This window comes from Aphelocoma coerulescens, chromosome 6, assembly GCF_041296385.1.
Source record: "Aphelocoma coerulescens isolate FSJ_1873_10779 chromosome 6, UR_Acoe_1.0, whole genome shotgun sequence".
Taxonomy (NCBI): domain Eukaryota; kingdom Metazoa; phylum Chordata; class Aves; order Passeriformes; family Corvidae; genus Aphelocoma; species Aphelocoma coerulescens.
Genome location: NC_091020.1, coordinates 36845317 through 36871784, shown reverse-complemented (window position 1 = coordinate 36871784; position 26468 = coordinate 36845317). Strand labels below are relative to the sequence as shown.

The 26468-nt window shown below is 41.4% G+C and overlaps 1 protein-coding gene across 4 annotated transcripts in view; it reads right to left on the bottom strand.

Annotated features, from left to right (window-relative positions):
- INPP5A (inositol polyphosphate-5-phosphatase A) overlaps positions 1 to 26468 on the bottom strand; it is a 191573-nt gene that overhangs the window by 46111 nt on the left and 118994 nt on the right. For all 4 annotated transcript variants that reach the window (XM_069020329.1, XM_069020331.1, XM_069020328.1 and 1 more), the window contains exon 9: positions 18402 to 18486. In XM_069020329.1, the coding sequence (XP_068876430.1) occupies positions 18402 to 18486 (85 nt within the window). The remainder of the gene's footprint in view (positions 1 to 18401; positions 18487 to 26468) is intronic.

Below are 26468 nucleotides of genomic sequence, written 5' to 3'. Positions count from 1 at the left end.
TAAAATATGAGTGCTAATAAGTGAAAAATACTCACTGAGTGGTCTTATCTAAACTCACCTACACAACTGTTACACACTTGGCAGTGTTGCTGCTTTCTTCTATTTCTACTTATGAACAAATTAATATCCAAAAGTACTGCCATAAAGGACATAAATTCAACAATAACCAAAGCATATTTAGTATTTTTTTCTGCTATATTAGAAAAATGGAAAAAAGTCTGCATATTAGTGTTCCCCTGCTGAATTTCCATAGCAAAAATGCTGCTAAAGTCAACAAAACTCAGAATGTATATTTAATTTCTCATATTAAATTGCAAATAATGTATGCATAAATAATTGACTTGTCTTTGGAAAAAAAACTATAAAAAAATAAATCTCCTTAAAATTTCAGTATTGGGCTGATTTGTATCACATATATCATTTAGTAATTCAGAAGCCATATGGCAGCAAGGTAATGCCTTGCTTGGCATCCCTTATCTATCAGTTGCCTTGGAAAAAATACAACTTACGTATTTCATTTGTTTTCTCATCATGTGCTTTAACAAAATCCTCATTACAAGCTTCTAAAACAAAAGTAACCATCTTAGTGAATCCCTGACCTAAACCAGTACTGTTAAACCATTTTCTTCATTTCATACCTGGTAGAGACCTATGTGAAGAGTTAAAATCATAAACCAAATGAACTAGCAAGGCACTGATTTAGTTCTACTGTCACTAAGCTAGGGACAGGCACAACTCTTTCCTGGCTATTTAGTCTTTTCAGAGGAGTACCTGTAAGACATCTGCAAGCTCTTCTTGCTGTGTTACTGCAGGTGGGGAAGAGGCTCAGCTGAACTGCCTGAGCCAGCTGTGTGTGACTGCGGCTGTTCTGCCCTCCTGCCACCACATGAACTATTCTGCATTTTTCCAACCCAGGGTGCCATTTCTAGAACTCGTGTCTGACAAAAGAGGAAGTGTGTTTTGGCTGACCATGGTTTGCAGCACTACAAACCACAGCCACAGGTACAAAGATAATACCTTGCTTCCTTACTGGAAGATGTGTTTCATTAGGTTAATTAAGCTGCACTATTTGTCTTTCTATCATCATCATCATCATCATCATCATCATCATCATCATCATCATCATCATCCTTACTGTACTCCCACTGTACTCCTTGCAAGTCTTATATCATACAAACTAATGATTCTGTGATTCTATACTGAAAATTTTGGACAGGCAGACACCTCCAGTACTGCTTCTTTTCTCCCCAGTGCATTATGATGGCTGAAAGGTGTAACACACTCGCTTTAAATCTTCTGGCCTCTCACTGTCATACTGAAGGGACAAGGGCAGGCGCCGCAATGAAGATGATGGTATTTTCTTTGTAACAAAGTCCAACCAGAGACTCTCAAGCTACCTAACAGGAATAAGTCAACTAAGTGTAAATCTGACTAAGAGATTTCTGCTTACTTCACTACTACTTATTCCACCCCAAAATTTGCACTATTTTAAAATTACAATTCTACTCTCTACTTCTGAATTTCTTCAGGCAAGTCTTGTGGGTGGCCCTCAAGATACATTTTACCAATTTTTCATGCCCATCCCTCGAAATGTGACCCTGCTCCTGTGCTTTTATCCCTCTGACAACTTCACACAGGAAAACATGCAGCCCCTGTGATAGCATGAAATCGGAAACAATAGCCTCTGGAAACAAAGGGGAGGAGGGAGGCAGGGTACAGTCCAGGTCCTGGCTGATTTTAGGCACAAACAGATGTTCATAGGACCCAATACCCTGAGCAAGCTGAAAGGAAAAGCTTGTAAAAGAAATGGACCTTAAAAACAGTGTATTGAAGAGCTTTAAAATAAAGCCAAAGGGAAAGCAATATGGCTTTCACTGATAAATCTCAGCTAAGAAAACCAAAGTGGCACCATGAATTTCAATGATGCATTTTTCTTTCTCAATGAACTCTGCAGCTCATTTTGAAATCTACAAATTGCTCAAATCTCAACTTAGTTTACAAGTCTCCCATAGCCATTAAAAGGTTACAATACAGGCATTTCTGTTTCTTGTAACTAATCACCAGAGCTGGAAACACCCAGTGAAGCCCTGAAATATAGGCTAATGCCATTATTTTAAAAGCTGCTTACAGCTCAACAAAGAGGAATATGCTGAAAGAATCTTGATTGGAAAAAATCTTAGACTAGCTGTTGGAACAAATTATGTTCAATCTCCTGCTCTTTTCATGTGCACTATTTCAGACTCAAAAAGCCCCATGGAAAGAATCCCTGAAGCGCTGTCCTGAATTGGACTCGGGTTCTGTTTCACAATAGCCAAAACGCAGCATTTACAAATGAAACAAAGTGTGGAATCATTCCTCTGACTGAAGTTTCTGCTTTTGTGATTAAAACTCTCTTCCTCTCTCTTGAAGAGCCTGCCATCCAAAAGGCCCTGTGCCATGCTCCAATGCACAAAATACATGTATTCATTACAGGAGAAAAAAACCCTGCAAAATTTAGCACAAAGGCGGGTGCATAGCTTAAGTCCTGTTTAGGGCAGCCCTCATTTGAACTCCACACATTTGAATATTTTACCTATTGATTGTCTCTATCGGGGATACAGTGGATGACTAAAAGGAATGCTCCATCAGCTGCTTGTGGTCAGGTGCAGATTTAACTTGATAATTATTAGCATCCATGAGACTCACATAGTAAAGAAATAAAGAAGTGGAATCTTCCTCTACCAGCATCAAACTCAGTAGGAATTATTTTAATGACAAACAAAGCTGAGACTGAAGGTATCTAAGTCTGCTCAGGAAGTTTTAAAAAATTAGAGGTTGAAACTCCATCCAAAAGTGACTGTGCATTTGTCTAGTCTAATCATATGTACCAGATCCTATGTGGCACTGATTTCATCTTCAACTGAAGCAAATGGCACATCTTTGACTAAAACAAACCTTCAGAAAGGCATGACCTCTTGGTAAGACACAGGACACTCACCAATTCCTCTGGCAGCCACTCCAGGAACAGAACCACTTATTAATCACTCTTGTGGCTAATTTCCCATGTATGATTTTTCATTTTAAATTGTCTGTTAGCAGCTTCTGGATGTCACTTAGACACAAAAGGAAGGAGGACATTGCTGTGAACACAGCAAAGTATGAAATCGCAGCCTTCTGACTGCAGACTCCTGAGAAACCCTCTGACCTATTGGCAAGGGTTGTCTGAGTTAACTGGAGTGGATCTCTAAGGAAGTCCGGCTCAACAAACCTGGCTCTACAAGCTCTGAAAACAATTCCTCCTTGGCACTCAGATTCTGGCCAAGTGTCTGGGTAAGAGGATAGAGGGCCTTGCTCTCCTCTCACACCAAACCATGACTTTGCAATACATGCAGTGGAGGTGTGCAATGGATTTCAATACACAAGCTCAGCAGCCATATGTAAGTCAAACATACAATTAAAAAAAAAATTACCTAAAGATGCCTGAATGATTATGCCATGGCATTGCTGTGGGAGCTGAGGTTGAGCTGCTTGCCTTTGGTGTCTCCCACTGCTCTGCCACTGACCCCTTGGTGCTCCTGCAAGTGCAACACAGCCAAATGCAAAGTTAAACACGGATGTTTTCAACAGACTCATCTTGCCATAGGATCACTTGATTTCACTTCACCACCTTCATCCAAGTTGTTAATCTCAGGATAAACTGCCTTGTTCAAGCATGTTTTGTCACTGCATTTTCTCTCTCAATTTTCTTCTCATTACCAACTCTTGCATTAGGTTGCCTGAAATGAATGTCAAGCTAATGAGCCGTCAGCTATGAGAACCCTGCTCGGTGTTTCCCTCCTTTCTTCCCCTTTAACTACAGGAACAAATTTATTCTTCTTCTAAAATTCTGCAATGTCCCAGGTACTCCAATTTGCTCTAAACCAACTTTCAAGCCTCTTGGTTACAGATGGGCAATTACAATTGGCCATTCCTACTCTTGAAATTCCTTCTCCTGACTGATCTGTCAGGAAACATCACCCAGGCATTGGAGGCTCAAAGCTTTCCATTGTTTTTAAATTATATACAAATACGTGAAGTTAAAGAGATTTCCAGTACATTCAGGGAAAACCTTAATGATCTTTCTACTTCCAGATGTGAAGAGAGCTCTTGAACCTTTTATGGGTACAATATTGACACCCCCGTGAAATTCAGCACTTGTTAAAACTGCAAAAATAAAGGACAGAAATGAAAAATAAGTCTTGCTGACTCTTTCAATGACATTTACAAGTGGGGTAATACTATAAAGAGCTATCCTTCATAAGCCTTCCACACCTAAGGGAAAGAGAATTTATATCTATCTGAATTTTTGGACTGTCTCCAGATATTTCAGAGTGAGAAAACCAAAACAGACCATGGTTTTGAATGGCACTGAAAGGTTGCTTTTTCTGCATGAGTGCTAATAATGTAGCATTACTTGTAGTTTCAGTACTGAACTACCTACAACAATGTGATTTCAGAATTGCTATCAACTAAGCAACCAGTGCAGCTTGCACTAACTGTGACATGTTTTACTCCACAAAGGACAGACTTTAACTTCTGAGAACTATACTCAGTGTGCAGGAAACAGAGCTGCCCATATTAAAGGATTTTAAAATTACCACTACAAACCCACTATAAACTAGTAGACAGATCTGATCAGTTAAAAACCTGTAATTCACCAACTTCAGTGCAAGTTCCATTTAGTTCTAGAGAAATTATCAAAGGTGGGAACAATCGTAACGCTAACAGTCTATATACACACATGGCTGAAAGAAATCTGTGCAAGTTATTAGCAAAAAATCAGGTGAAACAGCCAACTGTATAGGAATCATTGGCAGAAATTCCCTTTCATTTCAGTGGTCACAGGTTCTGACAGCAAAAGGCCAACGTCAGCTGTTTGCTGAAGCACATATAATATGCAGCATCAGGCAGCGGTTTGAGCACTCTGCACAGCCTAACAACAGAAGAATTGCAGCCTTCATTTTGTCTAACCCCGCTTTTATTGTTTGTCATTGTTTCTTAGAGTTATTCTGCTGTCAATATTTGAAGAACAGAATCCTGTCTGGATATTGATTTCCTAAAGACTTTGAATCACTGCCTTCATAATGCATATATTTTAAGGCAAGTGCATGCAAAAGGTGGAGGTGAAGTTGCTTATTGAATTAAATCAATACAAGACACCATACTGGCAATTATCATCTAGTATTCATTTTATATAATGTAAAATACCCAGCAGACAGAAGAAAAACAAATTTCCATCCCACTTCGGCAATCTTTAAATCTCTTGTATACTTTGGACCTTTGGCTTGCTTAAGTTCAGCTGTTGTCACTCAAGCATTTAGCACACCCTTGACTCTACTCTGAACCTGGTGATGACAGGGTAGCACAGTGCCACCTCCTGTGATACTCCCACGGTTCCCACTGAAGGGAAGAGACAGACAGTAGTGCAGCTGAGGTCTGGAGATGCTTCTCCAACAGCAGCTCAGGGGCTGCAGAGACTCCATGATTAAAAAAGCCCCAAATGACATTGAGGGGGAAATACAGGATCCACACTAAAGTACAATTCAATTCAGGTTATGTTTGTGCTCTGCTAGATTAATGACAGTACTACACTTATACTGCATTCAGCTGAAAACAAACAAAAAATTACATCTGGTTTAATTTTCAGGGAAGCATTAGGGTTATATGAATAAAAATAATCTAGAAATAGCATTTTAGAAACACAATGTGATCTCCATAAGGAGTTCACCCAGTATATGCATTTCTTTGCCGTCTCTAAGGGAGCAAGGGGATCCGAGTGCCAGGCACCAGGCTTGCAGAACACAATGAGCACCGGACCTGGATGCAACCAGCAGCAGTGTACTGTAATCCATCCCAGACTTCCTGAAGCTGGAGAGCAAACTAACAGCCTTTGCCTGTCTGAGAGCTATCTGCTGTGCTCAGAGCTGGACAGGAGATGATGGGAATCATCTACAGCCACTGAATAGCCCCCCTGCACTGAACCACGTGGGCAAAACTGAGCAGGGGGCCTCAGTCTGTGTTCCTGCTGTGTTCCTGCCTAGCAAGGGCTGAGAAGATGTTGCTTCACTTAGAGCTCAGGAAGATGTTTGCGCCCCAGGAGGCTGATTTGCTCCCTTTATGACAGGAATGAAGCAGGGGCTGAGCATATATTTCTGAGATACTGTGTCAGTGTGCTGCCTCTTCCCACTGCCTCTGCTGGGGACGGGGAGTACCACCCACAGCAGTGTGCCAGGAGGGGGAATCCCCCTGAGGCATTCTGTGCACTCTAAATGAACCCTGATCCACTCCACAACCTTTTTTCCTACCTTGCAGGAACAGTTTCCAAAGAGCACAAGGGGGCTGACCCGTCAAACACTTTTTATATGGGACCCCAAGAGTGCCATCACAGAGGGTGAATTGCTCCTACCAGGCGGCTGTTTCATATACACTGTGTCTTCTCCTACCTCCACAGAAAGTGTTATTTAATTGTTCGTGTTTATTTGTCCCACTGAAAGGGCAAATTACACGAGAGTGTGGAAAGTCAGCTACAAAGAAAACAACAAAAACCAGCAGAAGTCAGAGGAAACATGACTTCACAGAAAGGTCCATGTGGTAATATACTTTGTTCTTCCAGAGGAAGACACCATGAAGAAACATGATAATTTTCAAGGATTTTATTGGCATACTCTTCACTCATTTAAAAAAAAAAAAAAAAAAATCTATTCCATGATCGTTGAGAATAACATCAGACTGTATAGGTCAAAAATTGACTGACATCACTCTGGACAGGCATTATTGAGACACACAAAGAAGCTGCTGTGCCTTTAAGCTTATGGTACATTGCAACGCAGTAAATGAAAAGCCACTATTATGAGGGGATGTTTATGTCAGTATCTGAAACAAATCTTCTTTTTACTAGGATAATACTGTCTTAAATTGTTAACTGTTGATCAGATAAACAACATGTGATAAAGATCCTATAACCCCTTTTCATACAATTGGTTTTAACCCCTTAACAGCTTTACATTTTAAAATACGACACAATTATTAATGACCCTTGTGAAAGCTTGTAAGAGCTGCAAATTACATCCTAACACATTTCTTTGTATAAGCAGTAATGCGAAAATTCAGGATTAGATTTTAAATAAGGTAGAGATAGAATGATAAAATTTTCACAGGAGGTAATGTCTCAGTCACTACTAGAACATGCATCCTGCCCCCTTCTCACTCTTTTGGCCTCTCTGTGAGAAGAAACCAGTTTGATCTCTCTGGTAAAGCTGCAGACTGAAGAGGTATTTCAGGCAGCACAGGACATGGAGAACCTCTCCTGCCATGTGGTACCAGGCAAAGGTGACCCATTGCTGCATGACTACATAAAGCGCCAGGAACCTTTATCTTTTTTTCCTTGGAGAAGGAGCAACTGTTACAGTTGATTTGAGATTGCCACTTTATGTATTTTGCTTTGAAATGTCAAATTCTCATCTCAAATTGGGACTGGGAAAAATGATACATCATGGGAAATCCTATTCTGACAAAGGTAAAATTGCTGAAATTAATTAAATTTGCTGAAAATTGTCTGAATTATCAATATTAATAAAGGTAGATTTGTGGACACATCATGTAGATGGGAAAGTCAAAGTTTCTTTTAATAATGCACATGATAAAATACAGTGGCGACCTGCATCCAATACAATTTTTTTAGAAATTACCATTGTGTGAGTCCTCCTCAGAGGGGCTGAGGAACCAAAGCTGCTGTCCTGTTTCTTCTCTCTCTGCTACAGAACTGTCAGAGCAAGAACCATGAAAGAGAGAAAAGTAACAAGCTGCAAGTGCTTATTCCATGGTGCTAAGCAGTTCAGGGTGTGTTTTCTGAACCTTCTTCTATGCTAATTTACAGTGAAAGGAGGACCAGATCCATTTGCCTGTGTTAGTACAGAGAGGGCTGGAGAAGCTGGAAGAAAGAGAAACAAATAAAAAATCTCTCTGCCAAAGAGTAATACACGTATGTACGTGTATGCTTGCATTTTAAGGTACAATCCAACAGTATTCTGAACATCTCTATCCTGACAGCTTCATGGCAGAGATCCCACAAAGAACCAAACTCAAGAGAACCTATATTCTTCTTGCAAGGGGCAATCCATCATCTGGTTGATGAATAAGCAGTCAACTGGGGAAATAGGCATCTTTGTCATTTTTATGCATGTCTGAGTGGGATGGAATCAAACAGAAATAATCTAAAAGTGGATTTATTAAGTGATAATTACATATCCAAGAATGCGTTAAAAAAAAAGGAAAGAAATGGGACAGGCAGGGAACTGAGAGCTACAAAATACATTGAAGCTAGCAGGAGCTTGCAGTGTTAGAAGAATTTGGTTCAATTAGTAAATACAATTGAAAAATTTAGTCTGGCAAGAGAATTTAATCTGATATGTTTTCTTTAAAAAACCTGAATGGAAGAATTTCTTTGACTAAAGACTGCACATTTTATTTACTCTTTGTCAAGCAAGGTTTATTTCCATTAAAGATTACTAATACCTTGTTTAATTTAAGGCCACTTGAAAAGCAAGAATGAATAAAGTTTGTAACAGGTCAAAAAGCTGAACCTCTTGAGCTACTCTATCCCTGGTAACAGCATGTCTGTCTGTCCTACACTGCACCATGGAGGTACGACAGAGCTCTGGGGCCACTGTGACTGATAAAACAGGAACGGGGCATAAACTACCGACAAGAGGAGCCAATAAATACCTTTTTTTTTCCTAAAAAATAGGATAAAACTCTGATGGCAAGTTCTTCCTCTCCTCTAGCAAAGCAGGACCTTGGGTAGGGTTCCAAGCAGAGCTGAACAGAGCAGTGCAGTGGCCGGGCCAGCACAGCCCCACGGGGTAGCCACACGGACGGCAGCTGCTCACACTGCCTGTGCCTCAAGGGAAGGACACAGTGCTGCCTCTGACTCAGGAGGCTCTTGGACCGCTGTGACATGCACAAACCCGAGCCGGGGAGTCTGAGGAGCTTTATTTGCAGAGATAGTTCAGATAATCAGTTTGGCTAAGGCGGCTTTAACTGCAATGGAAACAGATGTGATCAAGATGTGAACTACAAGCCAAACAATTTAATGCAACAGCAACTGGTGTCTCTCACCACCGTTGTTTGCTGCCTGGCTCATACAATATCCTACCACCAATGAGCTTGACATACTTTAGGCATCACTGTTTCTCCATTCTCCCTGGGCCAACCACATTTACCACTGATCAAATCTAAATAAAGTTTTTCTTCTTTAACAAAATATCCATCTTGGTTTCTTAGTGCACTTTTCTACAACTTTTGAGACTTACCATTTTCAGGTAAAACAAAGAAATTTTTTAATGTTTTAACATAGCTGCACACACATCCAGAGATATTATGCATTCAGTTAATCAACTCTCACTGTACTTCTGACTCCAACTCAAGAATAAAGTCTGCCATTGCAACAGGAGTCGCTGATGATAGAGGCAAATATAATCCTGTTCCTTGATTTTCAGATAGATACCAAATTCTTTCTACCCAATTTTGCTTTTGATAAGCCAGCAAAATATCATTATTTAATACAGAGTGTTATTTTTTTGAAAAAAACTCTGTCTAGGCTTCCATTTTTGGCAATAAAAATAGGTATACACAGGCTTTTGACACACTGCAAATAAGCAGAGTGTAAGCCTTTCCTTCCCCTGCCTTTTGTTTTAGATCATCAGTGGGTGCCTTTCAAATACTAGTGCATAATTCATCCACAGATGTTAAAATTTAGTATTGCAGTAACACCCAGGAATAAACTGAAATGTAAAAAGAATGCATTTTTTGCAGGTACATCCATTCCTTCTAAAATGACATAATTCTTTTAAAAAGGGATTTTTATAGCATCTACCCAGGTGGTATTTTGCCCCATTTGAGCTGACAAGTTTCTACGCTAGAAATAAGCAAAAAGCTGATTAACAGGTGGCTTTATTACTTATTACAGATTTGCATTATGCATTACAATACTCCACTAAATTATTCAAACTACACCTGCCTAGACAAGAGTAACTTTAAAGTCCAGATATTATTACTGGTTGGTTATATGTGCGTTTTTCTAGCCACAGTCCCTGCTGCACAAGCCTTCTTGCCCTGACTGAGAATGGTTGATTGCCACTGCTTAAAGGTAAGCATGGGATGAACCGCTTCCCATATTCTGACTCCAACGCTCCCCACATTACAGGTGCAAAAGTCTGGGCATGTCAAAAAGTTTGGCAAACACAGTCTGTCATCCAGCAGATATCAACCTGCCTCCTGCAGACGGACAAGCACTGTTACACCTGGGCAGGCTGCAGTGGATACCTGGGTCTGGCATTAGGATTTTATCGACTAGGAGGCATTGTCGAGGCCGTTTATCCACGTGCACGAAGCCGCAGCCTCTGGAACCGCCAGCATGGGGAAAGCTGCCAGGTGCCCTGCGGGTAACTCTGGCCGCTTTGTCAGGAGCTCACAGGTACCACGGACCCCGATATCAGACGCTCACCTGCCAGCAGCGAGCTCCGTGCTCTCCCTGCCCATTCAGAGTCTGGCACGCACATCCCCAGCAGCCACCACCCACCAGCAGGAAGCGCCGGGACTGCTCCCGGTGCCAGCCGTCCCTGCGCTGCCAGCAGGTGATGGATGGCAGGTGTGAGGCGCTGGGGACAGGCGCTGCTGGCACCGCTGTCACCCGCCGTCACTGCCAGCTGAGGGCACAGCTGCCGCCGGCAGCACACAGACACTGCCACAACCACAGCCGCGGGGTCCAGCTTACACACCGCGGGATTCATTAGCTTAATGACACTCAGCCCCATTAGAAAGCACGAGATAATTATATTTAATTTGTGTACGTTTTAATTACGGACCAGGCACTGCCAAGTCTGATGAACGTATCATCTTTTTTGTTCTGCTTTGTCACTGCGTTTGTATAAATTTGCATCTGAAGCTGGAGGAGCTGCTCAGCACCGCTGTGAAGAGGCCCTGTTTTTACAGTGTCATCCTTCACATGATGACGCCGTGCGGGACCTCTGCCTGCTGATAGCAGTGTCATCCCTTCCTGCAGCCACAAATTAAAAGCAGGTTTATGACCACATGCTCTGAGACCCTCTGGGGCCCCAGAGGAGGCAGCCAGAGAACAATCCATTTACTCATCTCTCCCCTTATCTATGATGGAAGCAGAAACAATTGCATCATTTAATTTACTATTGCAACGGGGATATGGCTCATTGGCCCCTCGTTGTTTTGAAGATGGATTTAATTAACCTCCTATGAATCTTGCCAATATGTGTGGCAGCATCAGTATGGAATGAAAGACGTCAAAAAATCAGCTGCAGGGTAATGAGCATTTCTCAAGCTTGCTCTGCTGAGAGGACTCATGTCTACAGAGCTTGGCCCCAGCAGAAAGCTGAGGAGCAGATTGAGTTAATACACTGCTGTCTGGCCTCTGGGAATCCAAGCTCGGGTTTGCCTTAGACTACTAAGAAGAGAGGTAATTGAATAATTCCTAGTAGCCACATGTATCTTTAATGCAGAGGCCATTTGCAATCACTGGAAAATAAATAATTGCGGTTAACTACACTGTTAAGTAAATATATCCAGTCCCTTGGGGAAGCAATCTGCATGCTTGTATAAGTCTGGCGACAGTATAAAACTCATCACAATGTCTGTGAGAGTAATTTATAATGAACATTTAGCAGGTGCCTCAGATGTGTTGCTGCCATTTACCTTCATTAATAAAGCTCTCCTTATTAAACCTGAAATTGTATGCATTTTAATTTAACAAATCTTTATTACACTTTCATTTTACAAAGGATGTTGTTTCCAGCATTTCCTAGAAACATTTGAGCTTGTAAAGAACGTTAAAATCTTTATGAGAGGAAGGTATTTACAATGAACTGTTTGAGATTATAAAACCAATCCAGGATTTTACATGCTTTCCTAACTGGAATGAAAACATGATCTGAAGCTTGTAAGCTGTTGGTTTATTGCCTGATGTGCAGGTTTATCTCAGAAATAAAGTAAAGTGTTTTTTCTTTTGCAAGAATGGCTTAGTATCACTTTACTGCAAGAGCAAGGGAACCCTGCTACAGTTTTACCAGCCACTATGCAGCAGGACCTACTGGAGCTTACCACCTGGCCACGAATTAAATGGTTGTACCTGATATCCCAAATGGATATGTGGACATCTGCACGTTATCACTGCCCAGGAAAGGTAACAGTGTCTGGTTTGGTTTGGGAGAGGGAGGCATAACTGACTACACCCACAACTACATACACTTGCTTTTTATGCCATGTCAGTATTTTTAATGCAATGAAACTTTACTGGTTTCTCAAAGCAAAATTAGTAAGAATTAAAAAAATAAAAAGTTACCGCTGTGTTTGTAACAAGAAGAATGTGCAATTCTTTCACGGCCTTTTCCTGATGCATTCAAAGCATCTTCTGCAAATATTACTTAGATAAAAAAAAATATTCACACACACAAATATTTGCACCCGACAAGACAGCCAGGTGGTTGGTGCTGTCTCCTGTATGCACGAGGACAGCAAGAGCCTCATCCTGACAGGTGACCTGTTTTTGTCCAGGGAAGCACATCTGAACCGAGGAGGAGATAATTAAGTCTCCACATCCATCCACCACCTGACTACCTCACTTGAATCAGCTTTTCAAATCAGTGATAATTGTCTAATTAATGGCTCATTTGTTGGCTGGAGTTTGCAAAGATCCTTGTTAGTGTCCAACGCATGGGATGAAACAAATTCAACTTAAAATATTTCTTCAGATTTGAGTAAGATCTAAATCAATTATTCAGATGTGAAAAGCTGTTCATCAGCTTTTGAGGTCTGCATTTTGCAGACACACACATTGCGGCATTGACAGGAGTGCTTCCCCAAATTCTGCTGCCACAGGCACGCTGGATAAAGGGATACGATACCCCCCCCGCTGGCTTTTTCAGAATGAAAGACCATGTTGTGCCAGGAAGGTGTGATCAAATGGAAATTATGTGATTCACTGTAGCATCAGCAATACAGTGGGAGCTAAGATGTCGTGCCAGAATGAAGTCGTTCCTATTTTATCATATAATATAAAATTACATGGTCAGAGGTGGCAGAGAGGCACAGTGCAAGTGAAATGATGGATCCAGACATGTAAATTCTTACAAGCAGTTATTACCTTTTAAAAAACATTTAATCAGCAATTCCAGTAATGGCTTACCAAAGGGCTGCTTGGCAGAACTCTAGAAAGGAAATGTTCTGGTTCACTGTAACCCATGGAGCAGACAAGGTGGGTGGACAAGGTTAATTCTGAGTTTTAAGATGAGGATATTACTTCTTTTTCTGCAGGTAGAGCTTCAAAGCTTTTTGTAGGCCAAAATGTCTGGAATCCTGAAACACCACTTCTGTTGCTACCTTTATACATTTTCATATACAATACACTTAACCTCTCTCCAGTTTACCAAGCTACCACCAACCCTAACAAAATATTCTTTAGTGAGGGGAAAAAAACCAAATCTGTTTTTTCCTGGATACAAAGAAAGACTACGGTTTACCTTCAGCAAATGGATTTTGTGATTAATGTGACTTTCTCCTAAAGCCTGACAAACTGAATTTGTTACTGAGCTGCTTTTCTTGGGACTGAGTAGCACATAATTATCCTTTTTTTTTTTCTTGGAAGTACAAGGTACTTTTCTAAGAGACTTCTGAATCAGCAGTCTCAGACAGAAAGAGGGTTTTATTCCCAAACAGTCAAAATAAGCCCAGCTTCTTAAGCTTGTTTGTACTTTCTTAAAATGCACATAGTGGACTAGGAAGACTTATAGTTTAGAGTTTCAGTGAATAACTTCTCTAAATATTAAAATAAAATAATTCTCAAAGATTGATACAGATTGTTACTAAGGCCAGCTGACTGAAAAAAATACTCTTTGTTGCTCAAAACCCACCTAAAACACTTGAACGGTGACTTTAATAGAGCACGAGTGGTAAACTGGCTCACTGAGACAGAAGGAGAAACACTTCTCTGGATAAGCACAGCCAAAGCTGGGAGCTGAGATGCTCTGGGCTGGAGCAGGGAACAGGAGGGAAGCAGCTCCAAGTTCCAGCACAGTGCCTGGGCCAACTGGAATGGGAAATCTCTCTGTTTTTAGCACCTTCTCTAACAAAGAAGAGGAAAGGGCAGCCCTGCATGTGCCAGCCCCAAAGTGCCAGCCCACGTGGATGCAGTGTGTAGGAAGCCTCACACACGTAATGACAGAGGTCACAACCCTCTCACTGCACTTCCACAGATCCACATGAATGAGGAGCCACAGAGAGATTTATGGGACCAGTTCTGCTTCCACACTTACACCAGCAAGTGTTTGTGGAGTTTACAGAAAATAATAGATGCTAGTAAGTTGTTTACATGAAAAAAAGAGGTAAAAGAGGAGATCAGAATGGCCTTGGACCTGTCACAGCATGAAACCCCATAAGCTCTGCAGCAGGCACCACAGGGGAGAGAATTAACTTCTTCCATGTGGTCACTCACAGTCACTTCATTTCTCTAATTTCTCACTTCAAACAAAAGTAGCCTGACCTCCTCAGTTCTTGGTAATAAACCCCCTCATTCATCCCCACAACCTCCTGTTCCTTTCTTATTCTTAGTGTGTTCAGAGATCACAGTGTGTTTAGCATCCTGGTTTTATTCAGGTGATAGCCAAGTCATCTTATTTCAGAACTTTCAAGCATGTAATGTATAACCTTTTTAAGAACCAAAACACTAATTCATAATAATGATTTGATTTCTGGAATATTCTTCAAGTTCAGCCTACAGTGTATCTCACTGCTGCTGCACATTTCTCTAAAGTCACCTCATCAAATCTCCTTTCTACTGAATTTTAGAAGATAATTTTCCAGAAACAAAACAAGTACCTTTGTCACACATGCAACGATAAATTTACAAAGTACTTCTGGTAAGTGCAAAGATTACAGTGACCTGTGTTAGCTTTAAAAGGAGAGAGCAGAACTTTTGGAAAACTTATAGGAAAGCTTTCTCCTACACAAAGAAACATCACAAATCTATGCTTCTGTGAAAGGCTGTGACAATACTTGTACTAGAGACACTACAGATAAGCTATAGATACAGACTAGAATTCATAGTTGGACCAATATAAAAGTTTGTGTCATTTTTTATATGTTGCAAATACTTCCGTATGTGCTGGGAATAGAGGTGCTGGAAGATAATATGGAAGCAGTGGGCAAACTATCAGAATGCTGTAACACCCAAAAAAGTCTAGCATTTAAAAACAAAATTCAGTAGGCAAAACTTTGAATTTAAGCAGCAGCAAATCCTCAGCCACCTTTGCCAATATAGGATTAAATGTATTTAGCTGGCTGTCAGACAGAAAATTCAGGTCTTACAGCATACCTTAAAGTGACCAAAACCTGAGGAAATGTGCATCTCTAGTCTGCAGTTACTGCCTTATTAAATACATTTTGTAACTACAAGGATTATTTTTGCTGGCTGGAACAGGGTGGTGTCTTCCAAGAGGCTGGACTCTAATGGAAGATTTCCTGGATGTTTTACAATGATAAAGCACTGGCATTCACCTTCCTTAAGGAGAGAGACTGGCCCCCCCAGATCGGCTGCACAGTCCCAGCGGGATGTGCCGGGATCTGGCCCCAGTGATGCTGCCAAAGCAGGTCAGGAACTGACCAGCAAACACACTTGGGAGATTCACTGGTGCTGCCTCAGCAACAGCACCTCCTGGCATTGCCCATGTGGCAGTAACAACCTTCCCCTGGATTACGCCAACAACAGGAAAGCACATTTTCCTAGCAAGGAAATCAATGTGACTTTAAATTAAGGCTCCCATAAGTGTTCAATAAATTATATATTAATGATTTATAGTCTATTAATTATGAATTAATACAACATTTTTTGCATCTGATTTAGGACACTGAATGTCAGGGTCTGGACTCCACATTCTGAACAGCTCTCAGATTCTCCCTTTAAATGGCTTAATTGGGAAATTCTTTAGAAACACACTTTATTCTCTGTGTTTGATGTAACCACAGTCTGCATTTACACAACACAAATATTGCTTGTAGCATCTCAGTGTTCAAGCGTTCAGCAACTGTGGTCTCAAGAGGGAATTCAAAAGGTCAGCAAGAAAAGCAGAGATAAATCTCGTAACATACACAAAGATGACAGGTCAATGGATTAACCCTTACAATTCCCAGTATTAATTCCACTGCTGAATAGTCCAAAGAGTGGTTAATATCCATTTGCATGGGCACACGTTTAAATACCAGAAGGGACTGGGATAGCCTTTGGAATGGGAGTTTCCCAGCTTAGCACAGGCTCACCCTGGGGCTGGTACTGAGCGTTTGGGACAGAAGCACCTCTGGCTGCTCTTGTTCCTGTTCTGCCACTGCCACCTGTACACGGCCTTGGTCACGGCACTCGGCCAGCTCCAGAGAAATGTCACATTTGAGTCACACCCTTTACAAGCTACTTTGTGATTTCAGCCTGAATCTTAAACACAATCAGACCACCAAGTCCTACCTAGTACAATTCCCTCTAGAAGTGGCCTATAGCTCTGCCCTTCCAAATTATACTTTAGGAACTGGTCTGTCACCTAGGAGCCAGACCTTACTGCCAGTGCTGGATGCTGACTATTAACTCCCTTAGGACTGTTCTGGTGCCTAGAGGCAGTCTGAGACCCACGAGACAACTGTTTCTTAAAGCTTTGGGGTCGCGGACATACTAATTTATAAACTGCACCAAGTACAGAACACTACAAAACAAACTTTCTATGACTTTAGCTGTCCATGTATAAACTGTAAGTGGAAGTTTCTGGATCAACTTCAATTATGCTTAATTAACATTGCAGAATGGCTGGGCGAAGTTCTGATTACTGGGCTATACTACTTCTCAAAAAAAGCAGTAGAAAATCTGTATTATTCTAGTGCTTTGTACACTCACACAGGCTTGTACCTTAGGTAGGAAGAATGAGAAAATGAATTTGATTCATCTTCCAATTACACCTTTTGTGCTCACATGCAGCAACATTAACCGGCAGGGGCGAAGCACTCCCAAGATGCTGAGTACTGTGTCAGGCTCAGAACCCACTGTGTTCACCCTACTTGTTCTGCAGCTCACTCAGTTTCCATCACTTGGGGTTAGTGACAGTATTTTGTTTGATGGGGATCATTTTGAAACTCACAGATAGAAATGTAGAAATCTTAATCTATTGGTACTGAAACAAACACCCTCTGCAGTTTCAGTCCTGCAGACTGCTGGCAGTGTGTAAGTCAGGAAAAACTTGGAGCACCCTTCATCAGTACTGAGTGCAGGAGATAACTGCTGCAGTGTGACTGACAGGTGTTCTCAGACAGGAACATCCTCAATAATACCATCACATCACTAGTGAAGAAAAAAGGCATAATAGTTCAAAATCAAGTGATCTCTGAACATTGATGATAACCAAGGCAGCCACAGGATAGCAGAGCAGCTCTTAACCCTTAACACATGCAGTATGAAGCTGCATATTCTGAATTAGTGACTTGACTTTCATTTCAACTATGCTTTAAGCTTCTTGGCTAAATGACTGCACTATAGAAAGGATTCCAAGAAGTTATTGGTTTCATAAGCAATGTTGTAACATCAAACTCCTGTTTTTCAACAGATGGAGTACTCATCACATAAGGAAGGAGAAGAGCACTGTACCACTGAATGGGGGAAAGCCAGCCTTTGGCACACAGGACATTTCCCACAGTTTCATTTACAAAATAAAAACTTTTGGCTCAAAAGATACATGCTGACCCTCAAGAATGCCAAAAAAACATTGCAGTGCCTCAGAGAATTAAAGTGGGAAAACTGCAAGATTAAAGTGGGAAAACTGCAAGATTAAACTGGTTTTCATCCTGGGTATTATTTCTGACACCATGTTACCTGGAGCTTCAGCATTCAAGTCAAAGTTAACTCATAATCAAAAAGGTTTAGTACATTCTTTTGGGTTTATACAAATTTCCCAGTCACCCTTCCACATGAGGATGCTACTGGCACAAAGGCCTGTACTGATGACTGCCTGTACTTTTAAAGTGTGGAGTTCTATCACAGACATTTAGGAAATGCCTCTTGTTTTTTCCTCAGAGTAGGAAGGTAATGCAGTACTTCCTCTGCTTGCAGGAAATTATTCTGATTCACTGTGAGCTATAAGGAGATGGCAAAAGTCACAACCACGCAATGTTAGTTACTTGTTGGATGTTCCTGTTAAAAGTAGTCTTGGCTAAGTCTGATGTCAATATTAACATTACTTTGTTAAGTCACTTTTAGCTTTTCTACAGGGAAAAAAATTGAGGAATTAAACCTGGTAGAGTCTACAACAGAAGAAAAAGAGAAGTCCTACCTCTACTACTGCTTTGGCATCCAGTCTAAAGTTGAAATCTCCAAAGACAAAATATGAAACTTTCTCAAACCGCTGATCTATAATTCTGGAAAAAAATGAAAACAACAAACCTGTCATTCGGCTTTACATACATGCAAGAATGTACAAACACACACGTTATCCTTAAGCACAGTCTCAGAAATAATTATTGGAACCATCAAAACTACCAGTTTATACTGGACCAATATATTAACCATATTTTTCAGTTGATTTTCTTTGCTTAGGCAATTCTATCTCCAGCCCCTGTACAAGAGTGCATCTGATTTTCCCTTCCTGGGTGACAGAGCAAGCTGGGGGAAAGCATATTTGCAGCAGTTCATACAAATCTTGCAGAAATGGCATTTGGGGACCATGGAAATCTTGAGGGTATCATGGAGGTCCTTCACACCTTGGCAAGTTTAAGGATATGGCTTTGGGCTGGGCAGGTAAGAATTAGGAATGCTGAATTAGCGGTGAGTTGAGAATATGCTTGAGTTTACTGATATATAAGTAATGTTACCAGTGTTTTTGGGTACTTTGAGAACCACATGAGAAGTGACATGGTAGGGCTAGACATCAACCATCCCACCTGACAGACTTAGCATCCCTGAGGTTCCCAGACTGGCTACAGTTCTCTCAAGACAGCTCTCTGTGTTGTTCATGGCAGATTTTTGATGAGGCTGTAGCTAACACCTAACAAGTAATTGCTCCAGCCGTGGAGTGAAGATTGACTTTTTCCTCAAGCCTTTGCTCCATCCTACCCAGGGAGATATGGCATTACTATCCATCTTTCAAATCCTGTGTTATTAAAAACTGTCATTATATTATTAGGCGATCTATTATTAATAACATTTGTGAGGTACTCTCAACAATATGCAGTTTTGCAGCTTCTAGAGATCTTGGCATTTAGAAATGCACCAAGTCATGCTTATTTTCAAACCAGGAATCAATATAATTCATCTCCTATCAGCGGCTGAGGAAGGTATGAAACACCCAAAACTTGACTGCCACAGCCACAAAGAATTTATGCACACTAAATGCACAGAACCCCCCTGGGTGTGCAAGATGTGAGAACTAAGGAACAAACACAGGCAATACGCTGCGAACATTCTGGGAATACATAAACATGTAAGCATTACACTGTCAGAAACTCCAGGTGAGCCTGGGGCAGGGCCCACACAGACAGGTAAAGCATTATCTAGCAATCAGCAGGCACTGCTGCTCCATGAGGAGGCACTTGTTTCAGATGGCTTTACAAGTTCTAATGCATTACATCCATTTATTCTCAAAGCTGTAAGGAAAGACGTAATACTGGATCTGTAATGAGATACTGCTCCTCCTCTGAAAACATCTCTCAGTTTTCGTCAACAGTAATCTATTACGTAAGGAATATTATTCTATGGAAGAAATTATGTGCATTGAGCCTAAGACACTGATCATTTGAAGAAAATGTCTTGCAAAGACTTATCCGTTTCCACTATGAATATCTCCAATCCTCCATTTAGCTGACACATTATTGCCGGCACTGTTAATAAATACTGCCCACTGTCAGCTCCCAGCAAGCCCTGAGAAAAACCTGTCACTCCTGACCTGCACAAAACATTAATTTGATTAGTGCCCTCGTGGAAAATTGAAGGAAAATGAGAACTTAAAAGTTAAACCATTTACATTGCCATATTTGCTAACACCATCATTGCAAATTCGGATCCACAACCTGCACATCAGAACAACTGATTTTGCTTTGCCAATTGTCCCGATTAATGTATCAGCTTTGGCTCTGCTCGTTGCCATTTACTGCTGACACAGGAATGACAGATATTGCAGGAATGACATCAAGGTCCATTGAAGGCCTCTTGAAACAAACTGGGACTAGGAGAACCATGCCTGTGATTCTACTATGCAAAGACAGATTTTCCAAATAAACAGACTATTCCAAAAATAGTCTGTGAAAATGTCTCCAAACTGATGAACAAACCAGCTGATTAGTCTGCTTCTGATCAATTAATTAAAACTCAGTCATTTCATAGTCCTGCACATTACCTGATTTAAACATGATTTGCATACAAATCAATGCCAGCTCTACAATTTATAACTTTGTCCAGTTTCTCCCCCTGTAGCTTGGCTTGTTGGACATTTTAGAAAGAGTGTCTCATGACAGACTAAAGTAAGAATCCAAATGTTACTTCTTCAGAATGATGCTCCAAGTGGCTTCTGACACATCTCTTTTCACAGGTGGTGAAATTAATTCAGGTGTACAGGAAAATTCCCAACAGTGGCACAGCAAAGGACGCACACATTTATGTACTTACTAAGTGATGTGGGGTACCTAACAATGAAATTTCTGTTAAGTGACTCAACTTAATACATGTATGTAACCTACTGTCCTTGCCATTATTTACTATTAGTAAGTGGAACTTACTATTAGTTCAAGAGTTCCCAAATCTTAGACCTCTTTCTGCAGTTTGGAACTCTGATAGCTCTGTGCTGAAACACTTTCTGGTGCCTAAAACTGCCCTGAATCAATGGCACGAGAACTAGTTTTCCCGACTGTGCTTTCAGAGTCAGACCACAAGTCTGCAAAGGAGATGGCAATAAAGAAGAGTACAGCAATATCCCCTCCCCTGGGAACATGCAGAAAAGCTGCCTGTCACTGAGGGGACTAGGACAGAAATGGGGCACTGCAAACACAGCCAGTCTGGCCAGGGACACAGGGAAAAGTGTTAGGACTGGGGTGAGAGCTAAACAAAAGTCCTCCATTTCTTGTGTTTCCATGTTCTAAACCACAAATACGTACAGTTCAACACGTGTACAGGCAACTGAGAATTCAGAAGACAATTTTTTTGAAAAATGAATGAGTGCTTGCAGAAAAACTAGGAAGGCTTCCAAATCTATGTCATTCTCCTTTGCTTTTTGTTTCTAAAAAATATCCTTCCTTTAACCACGAATCAAATACTTCTTTAAAAACGCTGCCATGAATCACTCAATGAAGTGATAAATCTGAACCATATAAAAAGAACGCAGCCAACCCATGTCACCAACATAAATCCTATGGTTTTAGTGGGAGGACCCAGTGCAATTTCCTTTAACACCTTTTACCAGCTCATCCCAAGGGGTTTCAGCAGACTCAAAGGCTCTATTCCTGTACAACTTTAGATAGCTTATGACAAAACAGGTGACTCAGTTAAAGATTTCATGACTGTACAGAAGGCACAGGTATATTTCCCTTCCACATTTCCACATGCCAGCACATACAACAAATCATCAATGCCTTCGCTGGCCATGCTGCTTGTTGTGACCTGTGGCAGGGCCATCAGGAGGGGACAGGGGTTCAGAGTGGATCCAAAACTTCAATGTAAATGAAACAGAAAACTCTTCCAACAGATGACAGCCAGCCCTTCCTTTCCAGAAAGAGGTCTTCATTTTGAAAAGGGTGGAAGAACACATTCACCCTTCTCATCCTTTGCTCTTGCTCCAGAAGGAATCGCTTATGGGAAAAGAGTTTGTTCACATTTAAAACATACCAAAGAAAGATCTTCTGCACGTTTTGGAAATCAATATAACAAATTGGCAAATCAGCTGCACTAGGAAAAAAGCATGCTCCCACCTGGGCTTACTGATGTTCCTGGTAAACTTTAGAGCACACAACTATAAACACCACAGATGATTTCTCCTCTACCAGTTCCAAAAACACAGAACATGTAATTGCACAAGGAGTCTTTGATAACAGACTCTTCATGCCTGGAACACATTACCTTAATTATTTTAATATATTTTAGTAATAGTTTAAAACTAATTCTACATTTTTAATTGATGGCACTACACTGAAAGTCTTCTGCACTGGATGGATCAGTGTTTGTCTTCACATCTTGCTGTATTTTGAGAAGTGGCAGACAAGTTGAATGAAAGAGCCGAAGAGGTTTTTAGCCATGACAGGGCAGTAAAAGAAGGAAACATTCAGGCAATTGTTACTTTCAAGTACAGTTTACAGTCCAAGTTAGCTCCATGCTGAAATGTTTTGACGAATGTTTTAAATCCATGATTCGTACCTTTTTTAAGGAGTAAACTTGACTGTCACTGCAAATTAACACTAAAGTACTGCTGCAATTTCTTTGCTGCAATAATTCTTATTTTGGTCTAACAGCTGCAGTTTGGCTCACTCTGGGAATCAGCAAGAGCTTTACAGGCCCAGAAAGAAGCTCCTGTGTTGCAATGGAGACATCCTTGCTCTGCTGTCTCAGTCAGGTTTCAAGCAAACCTTGTCCCCTCAGCAGAGCTTTTGGCATGGCAGACCCTGACATGCTGTCCTGTGACAAAACCATCTGTTATTCTGGGAGCATCAGGTGAATTATGAGGAACCTCTGACCTCCCCGAGCTGTGCAGCTTTAGCCTGGGCTGACCAGCCTGGCTGGGATGGCAGCGGGGCCGGACCGAGCACAGGCGATTGAGGGAGAGGTCACACAAATGCCACGGCAAAAGCCTGTGCTCAGGGTCTGCTCTGGGAGTCTGGGCACCCCAAATTCCTCTGTCGTAAGGACAGACCTTTCAGCTTGGGTGGCAGTGTCAGCCACCTGGACTGTGAAGGCAAAGTTTTCCCAAAGTCACTTAGGAAATGTCAGATCCCTACCAAGACTAAAAGAAGGAAGAAGCAGAGGTTCCTCTTCTCAATCCTACTGGAAATCTGGGCCTACTAATTAATTTCATTTGCTACACACAACAGGGTTCAGTGCAGTCCTAAAGTGAACAATTCTGTGTTATTGGAACCACTGAAATCCTTTTGCAATTTATTTTAAAGTACTCATTATAGTAGCTACAAGTAAAGTTAATTGATGAAATGCCCCTCTTCTATAAATGCTGTATGGGCACTGTATACACACTTCAAAGCACCGAAATTCAGCCAGAAAATTATAGGACCAACTTCCCCTTGCTTTCACACTTTCCCCCCTCCTATACTGTCCCCCCTCCACAGAATGGAGAAGACAAGAAAGCAGTTAAATATCAGCAATTTGGTCATGGAAGAGAGCAGCTGAACATGATTCAGTGTGACAAGAGGCACTGTGATTTGGCTAAACCATTTCTCAGGGCACTTTGTAAGGAGGATCAGCAGCATTATTCCTTTAATAGCCATGTCGAATGCAATAGCCAGCTGGGTTTTGTCCCAGACCAAGGTATCAGCATCAGGTCAGAAGGTAACATTCTGTTTACACGATTATTTCCTAAAGCACTTATCTTCTCCTCGGTGTGAAAGTTGACTTTTCTGTTTGTAAGGAGGCCTAAAGAATTGAGGGAATGGGAAAAATTAGCTACACTGAGCTGGAGCTGAATGGCATTAGGTGGGAGGTCTGAGAAAGGCTGCAGCGACGCTCAGCAGGACACCTTATTAGCCGCGTCATCGCAGTTCATTCAGGCAAGCCATACCAGTGTCACCAGCATTCCCACACAAAGACAAAGTTCTTCACACAGTCTATAAACATGCCTCCCTGGCCAATTCATCCTAACTTGACAGCACTGAAAAGAAGGGTTTGAGGGTTTTAGTTTTTTTTAAACACAACAATAACATAACAAAACAAAACAAAAACTGTGCAGTTCTGCCAAGCAGGCTGAATGGGGGAGAAGGAGGGACACTGTCACATTTCTTGGGAAGAAACAATCTAAAGGTCAAGTCATATTTTATTCAGTGAGCAAATTTTTATAATAACTAAATGTGTTTAAGATAAATACCAGCTAATATGAGCCCTTCCATCTTTCTTGTACAACTACTGGGGTAAGATACTATCTCTCCACAATCTATTTATTTTTGTGCATTATCCGCACATGGGAGTTACAGACACAAAAGCTTTTACAAAGGACATAGAATCAAGGGACCTTAACACGTGACTGCCTGTATAAAATGTCCTCTCCGAAGTGAAGGAATATGAGGATCACAACTGACACACCAAGACGAGAGGATCAGTTTACTTCTGGTGCGATCATCATTTCTCACGACAAACTGCTCACCTTGTTTACTGCTGACCTGTGCAAAGCTTGGAACCACAGGTTCTGTTTGGAGTTGAGACAGCAAAAGCAGCGCTGGGCTCTGCCCCCACAGGGGCTGTGAAAACCCTCTCTCACATTGGGTGAAGCGTTCAGGGAACACGTGGGGCACTCGCTGTGCACGGTACAGGAGCCCAGACCCTTTGTCCCTGTCCATGGCAGGAGTCACTGCACCAAAGGCATGATTAACTCACCTTTCTTGTCCAGTCAGGATCTCACCCCAATGGGGAATGTTTAGAAAAGTGACTTGGCCATCCTGTTGGCAGAAGCCAAGAGCTGGTTGGGAGGTGGCAGGTGACCTATGGATAACAAGGTTATACACACCTTTTCCACGGATCTATAATGCCAGAGGTAGTAACAGCTCCTGCAGTGACTTCTGGTGGAAAGTTAAGGAACGACAACATCGAAACCTGTCTCCTGCTACAGCCACATCAGGGAACTGATCAAGAGAATGTAAATACTAGGTTTTGGCTTACACCAACCCAGACACAGGATTGCTGTGTGGCCGGTTGGATTTCTGCTGTTCCTATCTGCACTGCTTCTTCTTTTTTAAGTTTTACTCAGAGATCAGCTCAAACACCTGCACCTTGAGAACTGGTTCCCTCCAGCAGAGGTTTCAGAGACAGCTTTGAAACAGAACCCTGTCCTCTCCTGTGTATCAGCTCCCTTCTGCAGCTCCGATGGTGCTCAGCTCGCACCCTTTTGCAATTTCAAATACCAAATTTTCAAATTCCAGAAAAATCCCCATCAATTCTGAGTACATGTTACCTGGTGACTGATAGTTTAAGTGTGCCTCAAAAGCCATAATGGAAGTGCCTTCATTGGCATGCCCAAGGTGGTGTAGTGCCGTCATTAAAAAGATAAAGTTTATGATATTTCTGTACCTTGTTCTTTCTGATATAATGGCTAAAACCTATTAATAACACCAAAATATCTCAAAAGGTCAAGCACCATACAGCAAGATGAAGGGAATTGTCAAGAAGCTTAGGCAATCATCTTAGCACTCAAGACATTTGCCAGGGCTGTTTAACTAATATGTGATGTTCACTTTTAATTTCAATATAGTGCCATTTGGGCAAAAATGTTGTATTTTTAAATTAATTACAATGTCAGCTGCTATTAAGATTAAAAGAAAGACCACATCAATAATAAATACTTAATCCAAAGAAAGGATTACAAGAAGAGCAATAAAAATCAATTTTTAGAGCTGGAAAATTGTGACTTTTTCCTCACTTGACTGGTATTTTCATTATATTGACAAACCCATGATCTTACCTGACACTGACATTCGCCTAATGAAATAGCAGCCCTGGATAATGATGTAAGGACTTGTCAATTCTGCTACAGGACAACACAGTGCTACAGCTCCAGTGTTAGCATACAAAGAAATTTTCATGCTCTTCAGCTGATACAAGAGCAAACTACAAGAAGAAACCAGAGAAACCATATGTCTTTTTGAATCTTTGCTTTATCATGGAATATTAACATCCTTCCACATCATTTCTGAGCTCTTCAGTGTTGGTGACACTTGGAGCTCAGCAGACAGCAGGTAACTGCCCTACCTTTCTCTGCATGAGGCCAAAGACATCCCAATTCCTGCTTTTTGTTCTGTGGGGCTCAGATGTGGGGACCTAAGCCAAAATCCTGTGGTCACTTAGTGTCAAAAGTGCAAATAGTGAGACAGAAATAACCAGGATATGTGGCAACAGGATACTGATCCATTCATTGTTAAGGCTGAGGTAAGTATTTTTGTGACGCATCTAGAGAAACTCAGACTAAAGACACTGTTTGTCTTAAACAGCTCATTGACAGAAAGGGCAGTGCGATGGTTGAGGAATTTTGCCAGATTTGGGTCTTCCCAGACCTACAACAAGCATCTTTTCCAGCTCCATCTCCTGTGATGGCTGCATGGGCAGCAGATGGTGACAGGACACAAGCCATATCATCCACAGAGAGCTGCCAGTGATGGAGACCTGCAGACTCCCACCATCCGGGCCTGGGTAACAGCTGGGCTCAAGG